The 16,241-nt window shown below is 42.7% G+C and overlaps 1 protein-coding gene across 5 annotated transcripts in view; it reads right to left on the bottom strand.

Annotated features, from left to right (window-relative positions):
• Positions 1-2,999: 2,999 nt before the first annotated feature.
• The window catches only part of DCAF12 (DDB1 and CUL4 associated factor 12), a 30,209-nt gene continuing 16,967 nt past the window's right edge, over positions 3,000-16,241 (bottom strand). For all 5 annotated transcript variants that reach the window (XM_023762456.1, XM_023762457.1, XM_023762455.1 and 2 more), the window contains exons 3-9: positions 15,704-15,910; positions 14,536-14,596; positions 9,556-9,749; positions 8,615-8,680; positions 7,128-7,290; positions 5,831-6,009; positions 3,000-5,087 (exon numbers count right to left, since the gene is read on the bottom strand). In XM_023762456.1, coding sequence (XP_023618224.1) covers positions 4,929-5,087; positions 5,831-6,009; positions 7,128-7,290; positions 8,615-8,680; positions 9,556-9,749; positions 14,536-14,596; positions 15,704-15,910 — 1,029 coding nt within the window. In that variant the 3' untranslated portion in view covers positions 3,000-4,928. The remainder of the gene's footprint in view (positions 5,088-5,830; positions 6,010-7,127; positions 7,291-8,614; positions 8,681-9,555; positions 9,750-14,535; positions 14,597-15,703; positions 15,911-16,241) is intronic.

Genomic DNA, 16,241 nt, shown 5'->3' with positions numbered 1-16,241 from the left:
CTACCTCCTACATGCCCCACACTGGGGATGAGCCCACAACCCGGGCATGTGCCCTGACCAAGAATCAAATCTCGACCTCCTGGTTCACAGGTTGACGCTCAACCACGAGCCATGTTTGCTAGGCAACAATAGTATCTTTAATCAGGTAATATAACATCCCCATAACCCCCAGAAAGAAAAAAAAAAAAAGATCTTACGGTGAAACTTGAAGCATGGTGGTTGGGATGATAATTTTGCTTAGTAGAAAGCCTAGAAGATCAGAGGGGTGGGGGTAGTGAAGATGAGGGCTGTTTCTCAAGTCAGCAACACACTGCAGGGCCCAAACCACCAGACCTCAGGCCATGATACCCACCACAGGGATTTGCGCAATCTGCAAATGGCCTTAGCCCTGGAGAACAAAGAAGCCTCATTCTCTGTCCAGGATACCACCAGCTAAGAAAAAAGTAGCTATGAGTGAGGCAAGTTTCTTTCTTTTTTGATGTTGTTGTTAATCCTCATCAGAGGATATTTTCCCACTGATTTTTAGGGAGAGTGGAAGAGAAAGGGAAAGACAGAGAAACATCAATGTGAGAGAAACACATCGATTGGTTGCCTCCTGCACAAGGCCTGGCCAGGGCCCGGGCTGGGGAGGAGCCAGCAACCAAGGTACGTACCCTTGACCGGAATCGAACCCAGGACCCTTTGGTCCGCAGGCCAACGCTCTATCCACTGAGCCGAACCGGCTAGGACTTTTTTTAAAATTTAAGTTTATGTTCTTTAAGGTAGGAGTTGATCATTTGTTTTCTTCCTGTCCATAGCATTAGGGATGTTAATTACAGCTCTGAATACTGCTTAACAAGAAATGCAGTAAACATGTAACTCTGTGCTCGGTTAATGAGCATTATTATCTTTTCAAAATTCTGACTTGGGCAATTATACACTTATCAAGAGGAGTGTTCAGACGTGAGGCTAAACTCAGGAGGAATTTGAGAGGACAGTTTATACCTGTTTTGGAGAGCTGAATCACAAGAGCTTACCACCCCATTTTGAGTTCAGTTTACACCCCTCTCTCTAGTGGTACTGCAGAAATAAATTTCTCACATTTGTTTCTCTGGATTATTCTTTGGAGGAGCTGAATGAAGTGAGGGCAAAAGAACCAAGCTTAGAAACCCAAACTTTGTCTTTACAGCAGTTCCAGAATTAAAAGCCCATGTTTCTACCCTCTCAAAGCTTCCAGCCAACTCAGCATACTAGCATGAAATATGCCTAAAAGCAAGTAACATTGAGTGATCTTTCCTCTCCACCTCTTCAATTCCACCCCTCCCCCCCCCATATTGTTGTTTCCCAGACACCAGCTACTAGAAAAAACAAAACATTTGGGTCCTAGGATCTTAAAAGATTAACTCCCAAAGCTAGGCAAAGGGTCTTGACACCTTGACTTGCTATTTCTGGGTACCTGCTTTAGGAACCATCGGGTGGCGCTGGTTCCAGGGAGGCCTGCACTGGGAGTATTCAGCTTTATTAGAAACACGGAGGGCCAGATCAATACTAATCAACTCTTGGAGTGGCAGAAGCAGGGAACCTGGAGCAAAACATGAGGTTCCAGAGCCTCTGCGAAAGGACCCAAAGGATGACCTGAGGAGCCAGTAAGCTATTTGGAATGAGGCATGTGGCCTGACGATGAACAAGGAAGTTATTTCATGGCCTGGGAGTAGGAACTGCTGGCAGGAAAGGGAGGGACCCCATAAAATCCACAAAGCCCTTCTGTGATACATACTTTGCTGGAAAGTCTCACTGGAAAATGGGAGCAGGGCCAAGATTCCATGGAGGCCAGAGGCCCAGGCCAGGCCCACCCCACATACCGTCACCTTTTTCTGAGCAAGTTCCATGAACATGCATCCCATAGTAACCAAAAACCTGAGGTTGTGAAGAAGTATGTCTTTGTTTTAATCTGTATCTCCCCAAAGTAATTTGACCCTAGAACATTTTGCGAACACCAATGGCTGTTCCATGGGTTGGGAATTCTAGAAATCCTCATTCTGGCAAAGGCTAATGCCAATCCCGTTCAGTAACTCTTGTCTAGGAAGCCCTCTCCATTGCTTCAATTCATTCACCTCCCTCTTTCTACTTCGCAACCTTTAATTATATAGGTAGGTGCCTGTGAGTCATGTTTGGAACCAGTCTCTTGGAGGCAGGCGCAACGGCAGCTGTATACAGCTTGTCCTGGAAAGGAACAAGTGCCATGTGAAACAGGTACTGCCTTGCCTTGCTTGCTCTGTCTGTGGCCCAGCCCTGATGGTCTTCCGGAGATGGCTGAGGAGGGGGGTATGATTTAGCAGACTGTCTTTTTCTCAGCTACAGCCCTCAACAGGCCCTGGGAAGAGCAGCATTCACTGTGTCCTCTTACAAAGGGCAGCTATGGTTCCAACCTAAAAAAATGACGTCTTTTCCCCAGAACCCTGTGCACCCACTTTCAGTTGTTCTCAGGACACCTTCCACCAAAATACATAGGGCCTATCACAACCCAGTATACAAGAGGTCAGCTGTTCAAATCCATAGTAATTAGGAGCAAGGACTAGTACACTCCATCCAAGTCAGCCTGTATTTTTTTGTCAAAAAATTTTTAATTGTTGAGAGAGAGAGAAAGACTAATTTATGCATTCATTGGTTGATTCTTACGTGTGTCCAAACCGGGAATGGAACCTGCAACCTTGGCATGTCAGGATTATGCTCTAACCCACTGATCTTCCTGGCCAGGGCCAGCCTATATATATTTCTCAAGCACCGAAGTACTTTCAGTGGGCATATCCACCTTCAACTGGATCTCAGAGTAACGGATCTTGGGTCTGAGATGGGGGCCAAGAGCAAGTAGGTCTTAGTGTTTGCACTTGACCTGCTTTTAACCTTGAGTGAACACTTGCATTTCCCTTCTGCTCTAAACAATTCTAGCACCCCAAACAGTAATTTAGGGCCTTTTCCCTGCTGCCTCTTGGCTATACATACTCACACAAACCACTTTGCACTGAAATAATATTTATTTTTTACTTGGCAAAAAGTCAAGTGCTACATTTTTTAAAACAAAAAACTCAATCAAACGCATTACCCATCACAGAAGAGGGTCTGGCAACAGTACAAAACATCCTACTTAAGAACTTAAGATCTTTTTTTTTTAATATATATACAAGTTGGTTTAAAATGATAGAAGTTCTGTGAGAACTAAGAAATCTACAGCCTGTAGTTTAATAGAAAAAAAAGACAATTAAAAGATCTACAGCATCTAGCATTTTGCTTAATTCCCCATTTATAGCACCTATTTCTCTAGGTTAGAAGATGAGAATTCTAGAACCTATGGTGTATGTATTGTACCAAGATACGGTGACTTGCTGACTTCCCTCCCACCAGCCCCCATCATCAAGAAAACACTCTTTTCAATCTCCCCACTTACACCTGGAACAAAGAGGGATGACTAGGAGAGCAACTTAGAACCTGGAGTGCAGGAATAAATCTGACTTTTCCTTTCCCCAGAATGAGCTGTTGACAGAAGCCAAGTATGTACTTCAAATGGAGGAGGAATTTATGGGTGGAAACAGCTGTTACCGGCAACATGATGCGTAAAAAGTAGGGAATAACTGGACACCACGCTCAGTCAGTTGCCTGCAAGTTTAAAAACCTCAGACTAGACAGTTCAAAGGAGGAACAAATTACTAATCACATCAAAGCTTTTAACATGCACAACGCTGGTGGCTGCTGGCCACCCCATCATCACCCCAGGACTGAGCCAACAGAGTAGAAGAGGTGGCTTCAACCCCAGCCCCACTGTATTAAGAAAACAAACGTTCCACACATGGAGCACACTCTATACACAGATAAAACCCCTATTCACTCCTCCCCTCCTGGACTGAACCCAATTTAGAAAACAAAGTAAAACCCACTGGGAAGACCAGAAGAAAAGCAAAGTAGTTTCTCCTCAAAGCCAAGGGAACTGAGTATGCTAATTTTAGCTGACTTGAGGCCTCCAGCTCCAGGCCCCTGAGACACCAAATAAGGTCTTATTTGAGGGGAGGGCAAAGGAGGCTGGGATGGGGATTCTCTTTACCAAGTTATATCAAGCCTTCTGCAGCCTCCAGAGCTGCATTTGGATGGAGACTGATGTTTTAGGGGCATGGCCACTGGCTAAGCAGACAGCAAGTTCAAGTGGAAGTGATGCATCAACAGAAGTGTTCTCACCTGGGGGACACACAGATGGAAAGATAGGTAGGGGAGGGATCATTTTGGAGCCCTGGCACGAGAGTCCCCAGGAAGTCTGCAATCTAACTCAAAAGGTTCTCCTGATTTTTCTTTGTTTTTACTTTTTATAATCAGTGTTATTAGACTTTAAAAAACAAGATAAAGACTAGTCCCAAAGCTGGACTCTGTGAACAAAGTTGTTTCTTTTATAAATATTTTAATTACAAGTAATCCTCACTCCAGGTAATTTCAGTAACACACAGTACTTGCAGGTACACAAGTTCACATGCACACATGAACACATAGCCCCCAAACTTTCACAGAAAGTCTGACAGCAACCACATAATTGTAAAGGAGCCCTACCTCTCAAGAGTGAAGTAAGGGTGAGAATGACTATGTCAGCCTAAAGAAATCAGAGAGAGGAAAGTGTGTGTCACTGGAAAAAAAATACAAATAGGGATTAAAAATGTTTGGGTGAGAAGCCAAAAAGAAAAACCATAGTAAAGTGGAATTCTGATTACCAAATCGGAAAAACAAACAAACAAAACCTTCAGATTTCTATATCGAGCTTCTTTCTGTCAAAGAACCTAAATAATAGGCAAACTTGTGTTCCCACTAAAATATGAGGGTCTCACACAATTGGAAAAAATCAAAAGAAGAAACAAGGAAACAGAGGATGGAAGTTAGTGTAAATCTCTGCATTTTGGGAGAGTTAGTTGTCATTAACTCCAGAGCCCAGCATAGTTTCCATGGAGCCCTGAAGGGAGGGGACCCCCTGCCACAAAGAGTTTTGTTCCGGATGAGTCGTAGCAGTGGGTGTAAACAGCATTGGGGAAGAAATCAATGTCTGAAAAGTAATTCCTCCAGGTTTCATCATGATTCTATGGGAAGAGAAAGAGACTCTGTTAGCACCTCTAGGTCATGGGGCAGGAATGGACAGGAATGCTTTCTGGTCTCTTTAAAAGCAGAGGGTCTTCTACCTGTAACCTGATGTAAGGAGACTGATGCTTATGTGAACAGGGACCTCATTTTTCCAAATGAACATTAAAGAGGAACTGAGCAGGTTGAAGAGTTGCTATACAAACCGAAGGTCTTCTCAAGACAGCTAGAATCAAACTCTTTAAGAAATCACCCCTAATGCCCTGGCAGCCTCAGCAGCATGTTCCTTCTCCTTCCTCCTCTATTATCACCTGGGGCAGGGGTGGGGAACGTCCAGCCCGTGGGCTGTAGAATGCCTGCAAAATCATCTGGTCTGGCCCTGCCAAGGCATTAGGGGTGAGTTAATTAAGTATTTGACCAAATATAGCAGGCTAATTTTTAAGTTAATTTTGTATGGCCCGCAAATTATAAATGTTCAAATGACCCTTGACAGAAAAAAGGCTCCCCACCTCTGACTTAGGGTGAAACCCTACGTCAACTAGTGTGTCTTATTGGGCCTGTTTTCCCAGGGATATGCAGACATAAAAGCAAAATCAAGTGAAAGTACCTCTTGTCCAAGGAGTGTCTCTTACTTGTGCAAAAGTATGTGGGTAGGGGTGTGTCAGTGAGAGTGGGAGTGGGTAGTACAGCAAAGACAATTTTTCTGTCTCTGTCCAGCAAACATGTCGGGCAGGGGCTTACTTACCAGCCAGCCTTTGCCAGTGGTTAGTTTCAGATTCTCCCCTGCTAGTCTGGGCTTGGACCCATAACAAGCGGAGAGCCTCTCTTCTAGGAATCTCTGAGCTCGGATGTCATAGAACAGCAGGGAGCCGTGCCCAGTGCCTACAGTGATGATGTGCTCATAGAAGCTCACTGACCGGATCCCTGAGAGAGAAAAGTAAAGGGCAATGCACTTAAAAAAGTAAAGGGGGAGCATGCACTTAAATCTGCTAATCTGAATTTCTCTGACACTGTGTTCACACAGTACCCCCAATACCAGGCAGTGCCTTTCCTATGGCAGGCATAGTTCATGAGAAAGCTGAAGAGCCCTGATGCCATACTGCCATCCAAATACCTAACAGGAAACTTCGCGTAATCCTCAGAGAAAGGCCAGACATCTGGTGATGCCCAAAATGCTTTTGGCCTGAGATCGTAAGTGCACTCTGAACCTCCTTGCCTTAGTCTGGAGTCATCATTCATAACTCTAAGCTCTTCTCCATTATATGTTTCTAACTTATACTGAAACTGAGGGTGATCTGCATATTTACAAATCATTACATTAATAAAGACTTCCTTGCCAGGCCAGTGTGGCTCAGAGGTCAAGCGTAGACCCATGAACCAGGAGGTCACGGTTTGATTCCCAGTCAGGGCAAATGCCCAGGTTGCAGGCTCACTCCCCAGTAGGGGGTGTGCAGGAGGCAGCCTATCGATGATTCTCTCTCATCATTGATGTTTCCATTTCCCGCTCTCTCTCCCTTTCTCTCTCTGCAATCAATTGAAAAAAAAAAACATATTAAGACTTCCTTCTAACCCTAGCCAGCAATGGTTAGAGCACAGGCTTGTGGACTGAGGGTCATGGTTCGATTCCCATTCAAGGGCACATAACTCCATTCCTGGCGCCAGTAGGGGCCAGTGCAGGAGGCAACCAATCAATGTGTCTCTCATATTGATGTTTTTCTCTTCCTCTCCCTCCCTTCCATTCTCTCTAAAAAGAAATGAAAAAAAAATCAAGTGAGGATTAACCAAAAAAAAAAAATGTCTTTTGGCACATAAGAGCTGCTGGGTAACATTTGTGTAATCAGTATTTCTGTATTAGGTATAAAGCCTACTCCTGTAACAGTCATCAAAATATCTTAAAACTGTTCACACTGTAGGCATCATTGCAGCAAAGTCTATTTATTCTTTCCCTTTCTACTCTCATTATACACATTATTCTCTTTGTTCTGAAATGTGAACTTAATTATAATTGAAAACAAACAAACCCAAAACACAAGGACTCTTACCACTGCCTCGCTCCCGGGAACAAACAGACTTGATGTTATATGATGGCTGCCGTGGATCCAAGAAGGAGACATGAGCTTGGGAGCCCACAGCATATACTGACCATTCACTTCCATAAGCCAGACACACATTCTCACGGCAATATGGGAGTTTGGTGGAGAGGAGCTGCAAACACAGAAAAGAGATGCACCCATAGCACCACCTGAGAGCAGAGGGCAGGACATTGTTCTTAGACGCCCACCTCTGGCATTTCCCTCATATACAAGGACATGAAGTCAGAGACAAAAGGACAAGCCCCAATTAAGGGAATAACACCCTGTTCCACACCTAGGTATTTAAGAGAATGACTATAATAAACAATATACAGGTTAGGGAAAAAACTCAAGCTGGAATTAAATAATCAGAAGTAGAGAGAAAGGCCCAGACCTACAGGTGGTTTCATGGGATAACCCCAGGGCTCTAAAACCAAAGTCCCACTGTTCTCCACCTTTCTCACTGCTCTTCAGACAAAGAGGCTCAATTCTGGCTACCCTCAGCTTAACTCCCCAATTGTACGGGGGTTGTACACTATAGAAAACACACTCATGGGACTGACTGGCTCAACCCCAGGTAACCCCAATCTGTCTTAACCCTGGTCCTTATTGTTAAACCAATTCTCAATGGGTGCCTACTGCATGTAAGGCACCAAGCAAGTGGAGTTAAAAAACCACTAAGATATGAAGGAATCAATAATTCCTGAGGCTCTGATTCCTCTTGAAAAGAGTTTATCACAGAAGTAACAAGTAGCAAAGGCCTCTGGGATGAGAAAAGGGCAAAGGATCCACAGGTAGGCTCAATTTCATGCAAAATTTGCTTGTAAACATTATAAATTCAAACCATATTCTCATTGCCTTATATGATTATTTCAGGAATGACTTATGTTAGTTTAACTGATCTTCAGTTATCAAGTGGTTCCTAACATTTAGGTTTTCCTACACTCACAACATGCCAGAGTCAACAATCCATAAGCACATGTTTAAATGCATTGTGGATTGGGGACTGCTTGTTAAAAGGAATCTCCCAGCAAGCCCTTGCAATGTGAAAGAAGTGCCCCCTATGATCTCTTTTAAAGACTTTTAAAATATATATATTTTTAAATTAATTTCAGAAAGGAGAGGGAGAGATAGAAACATCAATGATAATCATTGATCAGCTGCCCCCTGCACGCCCCCTACTGGGGATTGAGCCTGCAACCCGGGCATGTGCCCTTGACTAAAATCGAAACCAGGAACCTTCAGTCCGCAGGCTCTTATCCACTGAGCCAAACCAGCTAGGGCTTAAAGACTTTTAGGAGAGGCATGCCAGACTCAGGATTTCATACACCATGGAACCACATGCCCAGACCCTTGAATGGTGCTTTAGAGAAGAAGGAAAAGGCTCAGGGAGAATTAAAGTGTTTTAAACATAAGGTGAATTTTTAAGTAAAGCTATTAAGTCATGCTCATCACACCTTAGACAGTGTATTTTCAGCCTTCCAGAGATGAAAGTAGCCATCCAGAGATACTGCTCCCAATTCCTACAAGAGCAATGAAAACAGGTTACATTCCAATCTGTAGCAACTAATACACAACAGTAAGTAGGAGTCTTTAAGTTCAGGTCCTCCCATTCTTCATTCCTATCCCATGATGATTCCAGCTGGTGCCAGGGAGTATCATCTCATTATCAGCCCTATGAAATGCAGCTTATTAAACTGATGCACCTCCTTAAAAGAACTCAAGCCATTTCATTTTCTAGTAATAACATAAAGCCCTTACTATGCAATCATTCCCATGACATCCTGTTTGACAGAGCAGAGCACACACATGAAGGACAGTTTTGTGTGTCCGTGTGAGAGCTTTTATAAGTGGAGGGTCTAAGCTAGGAGAGGTAAGTCTACCCCTAAGCCATAAATATGGAAGGGAGATAGAAGGCTAAGAGAACTAGCCTTGATTGTGGCCTGATTCAGATTTTGAGAGAAGCCTTTTTCCTCTTCTGGCTTTGTCTCCATCCCAACACTACTGAATACCCCAGTTTCAGGAGATCTAATGCAGTGATTACATAAGATCTAGTGGAAGTGTTCAGAAGAGGACGTGAAGAATGAAAAGAAACTGAATACCAAAGAGATAAAACCCCCTGCAAAGGCATAGTGATCCTGGGGAAACTCTCAAGAGGCTGACCCACAAATAGGGACCATCCAGAGAAATACAGCAGAGCTCAATACACAGGAGGGTTTCATAACCTGTTATAATTTCTCATCAGCATCCCTTAGCCTTCAAGAGGTGCTCTGTGGGCTCAGAACCAAGCTATGCAGCAAACACTGCCTTGGGGAAAGAGAAGGAAAGTACATCTTCCAAGACATAAGCCAAGAAGTTGAAGAGTAATGGGCTTCAGGAAACTCTGGCAAGCTCATACCTTGTTCTTGTTATTGAAGGCCAGAGCACGGACCTTGCAGTTGTCAGGGTTTGTGTCTTCCTTGGGGATGTCCTTTAAGGCCTTGTGAGTGATGTGAGCATACACAGGGACCTGTGACACATTGTGCCTTGCGTCACTTCTGGTTAACACATCTTCTGTCACCTCCCAAAGTCCCATAGAACCATCACGTGAGCCTGCAGGTCAAGGAGACCACAAATGTCAGATATACTCAACTCTCTAAAGGACAGTCCCACAGAAGCCACAATGGGCTATTTTAGTCTAGCTCTCTGTGCATCATCCTCATATGTGCTGGTGCTTGTTCAGGTGGCCCACCCCAAAACAGAGAGCAATATGCATTTTAACAGCTACACCAAGAGAATGATTTGACTAAAGTCTAGGATTTAAAAGAACATTTAGGCATAACAGAGTTGATAAACTTTTTAAAAAATTAGTTTGATAAAGCTCAGTAATTTTTCAAGCCAAATGCTAGGTCACTTGGACATGCACACACAAGTGATTTCTACTGGGCAGTAGGGTTCAGGAATCTCCACTTCACATCAGTTGTTGCTTAACCTTTTCTGAGTCTTGTAACCCTTTGAGAGACTTAAGAATTTCTTTAGAAAAATATACAAAAATACCACATTGTACATTTATTTTCAAGGCGATTCATGGGTCTCTTGAAGGCTTTCCATGGGCCCATAGGGACCACACTCCTTGTACTAAGAATGACTGTTCTACATAAAATGAATGCTTGAAAAGACAGTTTTCCTTAGTAAGCAATAATGAAGCACTTAAAAAACTAAGAACATTTTTCTTTAGCCTAGGTGGTTTGGCTCTGGATAGAGCATCAGCCTGCAAACCAAAGGGTCCTGGGTTCGATTCCAGTCAAGGGCATGTACCTCAGTAGCAGGCTCCTCCCCAGTCCTGGCCTTGCTGGAGACTCATGCAGGAGGCAACCAACCAATGTGTTTCTCTCTGTCTTTCTCTCTCTCTTCCACTCTCTAAAAATTATTTAAAGAACTAATTTGGCAGCAAAATATCCTCGGGTGAGGATTAAAAAAAATAATAAGAACATTTTTCTTTAAATTGTGCCCTAAACATATGGCTGATGGTAAAGTAAAATGGGACCATCTTTCTAGAGTACAACTGAGCAATCTGCAGCAAGACCCAGAAGCTTGTGTTCCCATCTAGGAATAATCCTGTGTCATAAGACCCATAAAGAGGTTTATTCAGCTGAAACCGGTTTGGCTCAGTGGATAGAGCGTCGGCCTGCGGACTCAAGGGTCCCAGTTCGATTCCGGTCAAGGGCATGTGCCTGGGTTGCGGGCACATCCCTGGTGGGAGATGTGCAGGAGGCAGCTGGTCGATGTTTCTCTCTCATCGATGTTTCTGCAGCAAAACCCAGAAGCTTGTGTTCCCATCTAGGAATAATCCTGTGTCATAAGACCCATAAAGAGGTTTATTCAGAACAATCTGTATGTCCAACAGTATGGCTATGATATAGTTATAGAACAGAATATCAAGAACCAAAAAAAATCATGGTTTTAAAATTCCTTTCCAGTAAAGTTATTTGCCAACTCTCCTTTGAAACCAGAAAGTGCCCTTTTCCATATTTAAATCTCCTGAATGCTTTGTAGTAAAAATTGTCTAACATGGCAGAAATATTCAATTTGTTTGCATCATAAGAATTGTGGGCACGGATTCAAAGAAGAGGGTTCATCATGTGTGAAATCTAGAAAAGGCCAGAGAGAGGGAACATCTGGAGAACTTCACAAAGTTTATTTTGCAAATCTATATAATAAAAGCCTAAGTGACCATTATGGCAGAACAACCAGAACGACCAGTCACTATGATGCGCGCTGACCACCAGGGGGCAGACGCTCAACGCAGGTGCTGCCCCCTGGTGGTCAGTGCGCTCCCAAGGTGGGGCGCTACTCAGCCAGAAGCCGGGCTCATGGCTGGCAAGCGCAGTGGCGGTGGCAGGAGCCTCTTCCGTTTCCACAGCAGCACTAAAGAGCAGCGAGCCGAGCAGTAAGGAGCAGCAAGCAGGTGGGTGGTAAGGAATAAGGGGTCCTGGACTGAGAGGAGAAAGAAAACTAATAACTGGGTGCATTAGAGGGAAACTACCAAAAAAAAAAAAAAAAGGCAGAGAACATCTTAAAAGCAGTCAGAAGAAAATCAGCAAGTAGACATACCCCAAGGGGTCCCGGACTGCAAGAGGGCACAGGCGGGCTAAGGGACACACACACACACACACACACACACACACACACACCCCGCCCCAGTGCACAAATTTTGTGCACCGGGCCTCTAGTTTTAAAATAAAACTGCACAAGTTTTTTTTTAAATTTTGTTTTGTTTTTTGACATTTTCCCATTGCTTTTCAGAGAGAATGGAAGGGAGGGAGTGACAGAGAGAGAGAAAAACATTGATGTGAGAAAGACATCAATTGGCTGCCTCCCACATTTGTCCCGACCAGGGTCAGGGGTTGAGCCTGCAACTAAGGCATGTGCCCCTAACCGGAACTGAACCCAGGACCCTTCAGTCCACAGGCCAACACTCCATCTACCGAGCCAAAATGGCTGGGGTAAAACTGCACAAATTTTATTATGAAAAACTTCAAGCATCCTGAAATGTTGAAAGAATTTTACAAGTTGCATACTTACACCTATATTCTATTATCAACATTTTATTATACTTGATCTATCACATCTATGCATATATCCATCCCTCTATATGATCCCATTTTAACCAACTAAAAAATATGTACTAAAAAAAAATCTAGCAAGATATATTTCAAAATGTTAACAGTGATTACCACTGGGTAGAGATATGAGTAAGCCTTCTTTCCTTTATCTGTATTTAAAAAATTTCTCACGTGTAGACCTGGCCAGATGGCTCAGTTGGAGCGTCATTCCATACACCAAAAATGTTGCAGGTTCAATTCCAGGTCAGGGCACATACCTAGGTTTCAGGTTTAATCTCCAGTTGAGGTGCATACAGGAAGCAACTGATGATATCACTTCTCAGCCTTTTGGCTAGGATCAAGTGTAGGAAGCAACTGATCAACGTTTCTCCCTTCCCCTCTCTCTCTCCGGTCCCCTCTCTAAAATAAAAAAAAATCAATAAACATATCCTTAGGTAAGGATTAAAAAAAAATTTATGTGTATTACTTTTACAATAAGGAAAATTATTTAAAGAACTAATTTGGCAGCAACATGAAGATTAAATTGGAGGAGACAAGACTAAAAGCAGAAAGAAAATATGGAAGGATACTTGGGTAACTCGAGAGATAGATGATGACTGCCTGGCGGGTATGGCTCAGTGGTTGAGTGTTGACCCAGGAAGGAACAAGAGGTCACTGGTTTGGTTCCCAGCCAGGGCACATGAATGATGTTTCTCTCTATCCCTCTCCCTCTTTCTCTAAAAAAACACAAAACACAAAAAAACCAAAAAAACTCAATAAAAATGTACTTACAAAAAAAAAAGAGAGATGGATGATGAGCTCTAGAGTATAGAAAATAGAAAAGAAATTGATGGATAGAGAGATATTTTAGAAAACAGTATCAACACGGCTTGGTAACCTAAGGAAACTAAAGAGCCTAAAATGAGTCTTAGTTCCCTAGCTGTGCAATCGGTGAAAGATGGGAACACTCACTAATATATGTCGATTCATGGGTGGAGGTAGGGGTGGGGTAGTCTTGGAAGAGAGATCGTGAGTTTGAATATGCTGATTTTGAGGTGGAATGTTCAGGGGTTGATGCCCATCATCATGTCTGAACATTAGCACTGATTAACAAGTATTGAAGATTTTCAAAATAGCAGCCACTATGCATTATCTCATTTAATCTTCCCAGTGACCCTCTAAATTATATAAATTATTACCCATATTACAGATGAGGAAACACAAGTCTCTCTCAAAAAGCTTAAATAACTTGCTTAAGATCATAGTGCTAATAAGTGGTAGGACCAGGATTCAAATTCAGGTCTCTAATAGCAGAGGTAATGTTCTTAAAACCTGCTGTTAGTGTTCAGGAAATGTATACTTGGGCGTTATCAGCTTGAAAACATGACACTGGCAGGGAATCTGAAAGAAGAGAGGGGTGGAGCCCAAACAAAGACAAGTCCTGGCTTTCACCAACCAAATTTAGTGCAGGTTACTGACATAGCAACAGTCCCTATAGAAGTGACATGACCACCTCAGCCCTCTCATTCCCTGGGGAGACAAATAACAAGGAATCCCAAAACTTCTGAACTACTGCCGGGTAATTTTGACCTGTGAATATGCTTATTAGATTTATTTTCCCTCTTGGCTGCTTTCTATTGCCTTGCAAAGAATTAAATAACCTCTCAGAATCTAAATTTTCTCATTTGTTAAATGAGCCTAGTAATACAAACCCTCTAGTACTGTTCTGAGGATTATATAACATATGTGAAGTACTTACATTAGCAACTAATAAGATTACTTTTGTTTGGGGATCTGGAGTGGGGAATTATATTTTTACACATGCGTACCCAGTAAAAATGGTTAGCACTCTGAGCCTACCTTCTAGGCTACTGTGGGTATCTAGAAAGCATTTGTATATCTCTAGGTTATCTTCTCTACACTTGTTTCCATACATCTTTTTCTGACCTACCACTGGAAAGAAATGACATATAGCTTTTATCAATAAGAAACTTAACACTATATAATTAGTTGTACAAAAAATGGTTATTGCTCCTAATACTTTATAGAACATGTCAACTTTTCCAAAACATGTTAACACCATTATTTTAATGAAGCCCAACAAAAACATTAGACTAATATGCCATCACACATGCTTTTTTGGAACAAGGCAGAGTACGAATAATAAATAAGATCTCCTGACCCCTAGTTGATTTTCTGTTTACTGGGCTATTTTCATTCACATTATTCCTTTTCCATTTCTAACTTCCCTCCCTCCCAGCCACACCAAAAATCCTTACAAAAAGGCAATTTACCAGACACAGCCATAGTGTCATTGATCCATGCAATTGAAAAGATCCAGTCCTTGTGCCCATCCTTGGGGAGGAGGGATTGACAGGTACAGAGAGGGGTGGGAGAAAAAAAGAAAATTAGTAAAACAGAATTACAATGCACACTCTTGAAAAGCACACAAGTCTGGCTGAAAATATCTTTTTAAAAATTACAACTCTGATCTCTGGTGATGTCCACCCTTAGGGCATGATCTCATAATCTTTAACTCTTACCTGGAGGTGCAAGGCTGGAATAAAACTGGCATAACTGTGAATAAGCATGTCTAGTCGACATACAGCTCTGGCCTTCATTCTCTGGATGTCTTATTTGGGGCTCCCACATAGTAGCATAATCGCTCACCTCTCATCCCTCCAACCTCGTCATATAGTCTCTTCCTTGCTTCCTGAGACAACAGCTATAATTGACCTTTCTGCTGTTTCTTTCATCTGAAACTCTCTTCCTCCAGACATCAACATGGCTTGCACCCTCATTTCCTTTAAGTCTCCCTGCTCAAATGTCATCTTTTTAAATATATTTTTCAATTATAGTTGATATACGTTTTTTTTCAATTACAGTTTACACTCAATATTATTTTGTACATCAAGTCAAATGTCATTCTTATCAATGAGGCCATCTTCTGAAATAGCATTTGCCACCACTCTATTGCTTTAGCCTGCCTTATCTATGGTACTTATCAACTCTGACATTCTGCTGGTGAGTATTTATTGGTTTATATATCGCCTCCCTTCACTAGAATGCAGGCTTCAAGAGGATAGGGGCTTTATCTGTTTTATTGACTGCTGCACCTCAAGTGTCTAAAATAATGCCTGGCCATAGAAGGCTCTCAATAAATAGTTGCTGAATGAATGCTTTAATAACTTGCTCTCTGACTATGGGCAGTAGGATGTGTGTGGAAACTGGATTCAAACACTAATCAACTGCTGCTGGCTCCTGAGGTACCCTGCTCGCCCCTTCATCAAACAAATATGCTGTCAATATACCTGATACTCCCTATGGGGAGTCGTCCCTATTTCTGAAATCTTACCCCCACACCTTATCACCAGGGGGCTGTGGGAGGAGGGTCAATATGACCTAAGCAGGCTCTGTTGAAAAACAAGACTGTCTCTAACTACAGTTATTGGGGAAACTTACATCTCCCACACACACAGGATCTAGTGTAGGCAGCCGGTAGATGGCAAGACTGTTGGGGTTGTCTCCTCCAGTGGCTAACAGTGTTCTAGAGGGATTCAGCTCGATGGCATGGATACCACAGCCCTGCTGAGTTATACCTCCAGGCTCCCGGTCCTTCAGAATGGGAATCTTGGTAATCTGGCTTGTCTGGATATCCACGACAAAGAGCTATAAGAGAAAAGGGAAATATGCTAAATAGTTTCTCTTTAATGAGTACAAACATCCATTAGCCATCAAACATTTAATCAATGCCTACTACATGCTAGATACTGGGAATTATTAAAGGCACCGGCAGCACTACCAGTCATATGAAAAATGAAGATAGTATAACAGAGACAAGTATAATATGCTACATGCACCCAGATTAGGAAGCAGTAAATTTTGCTTGGGATTCAAAGACAGCTTCAAAGAGGACTTGCATTAGACTATGGACCTAAAGAACCTGACTAGCCCCAGCAGGCAGCTCAGTTGGTTGGAGAGTCATCCAGATATGCCAAGG

This window comes from Myotis lucifugus, unplaced genomic scaffold (assembly GCF_000147115.1).
Source record: "Myotis lucifugus unplaced genomic scaffold, Myoluc2.0 scaffold_246, whole genome shotgun sequence".
In the NCBI taxonomy this organism is placed as follows: domain Eukaryota; kingdom Metazoa; phylum Chordata; class Mammalia; order Chiroptera; family Vespertilionidae; genus Myotis; species Myotis lucifugus.
The sequence above is the reverse complement of the archived record's forward strand: the minus strand, read 5'-3'. Positions and strand labels throughout refer to the sequence as shown.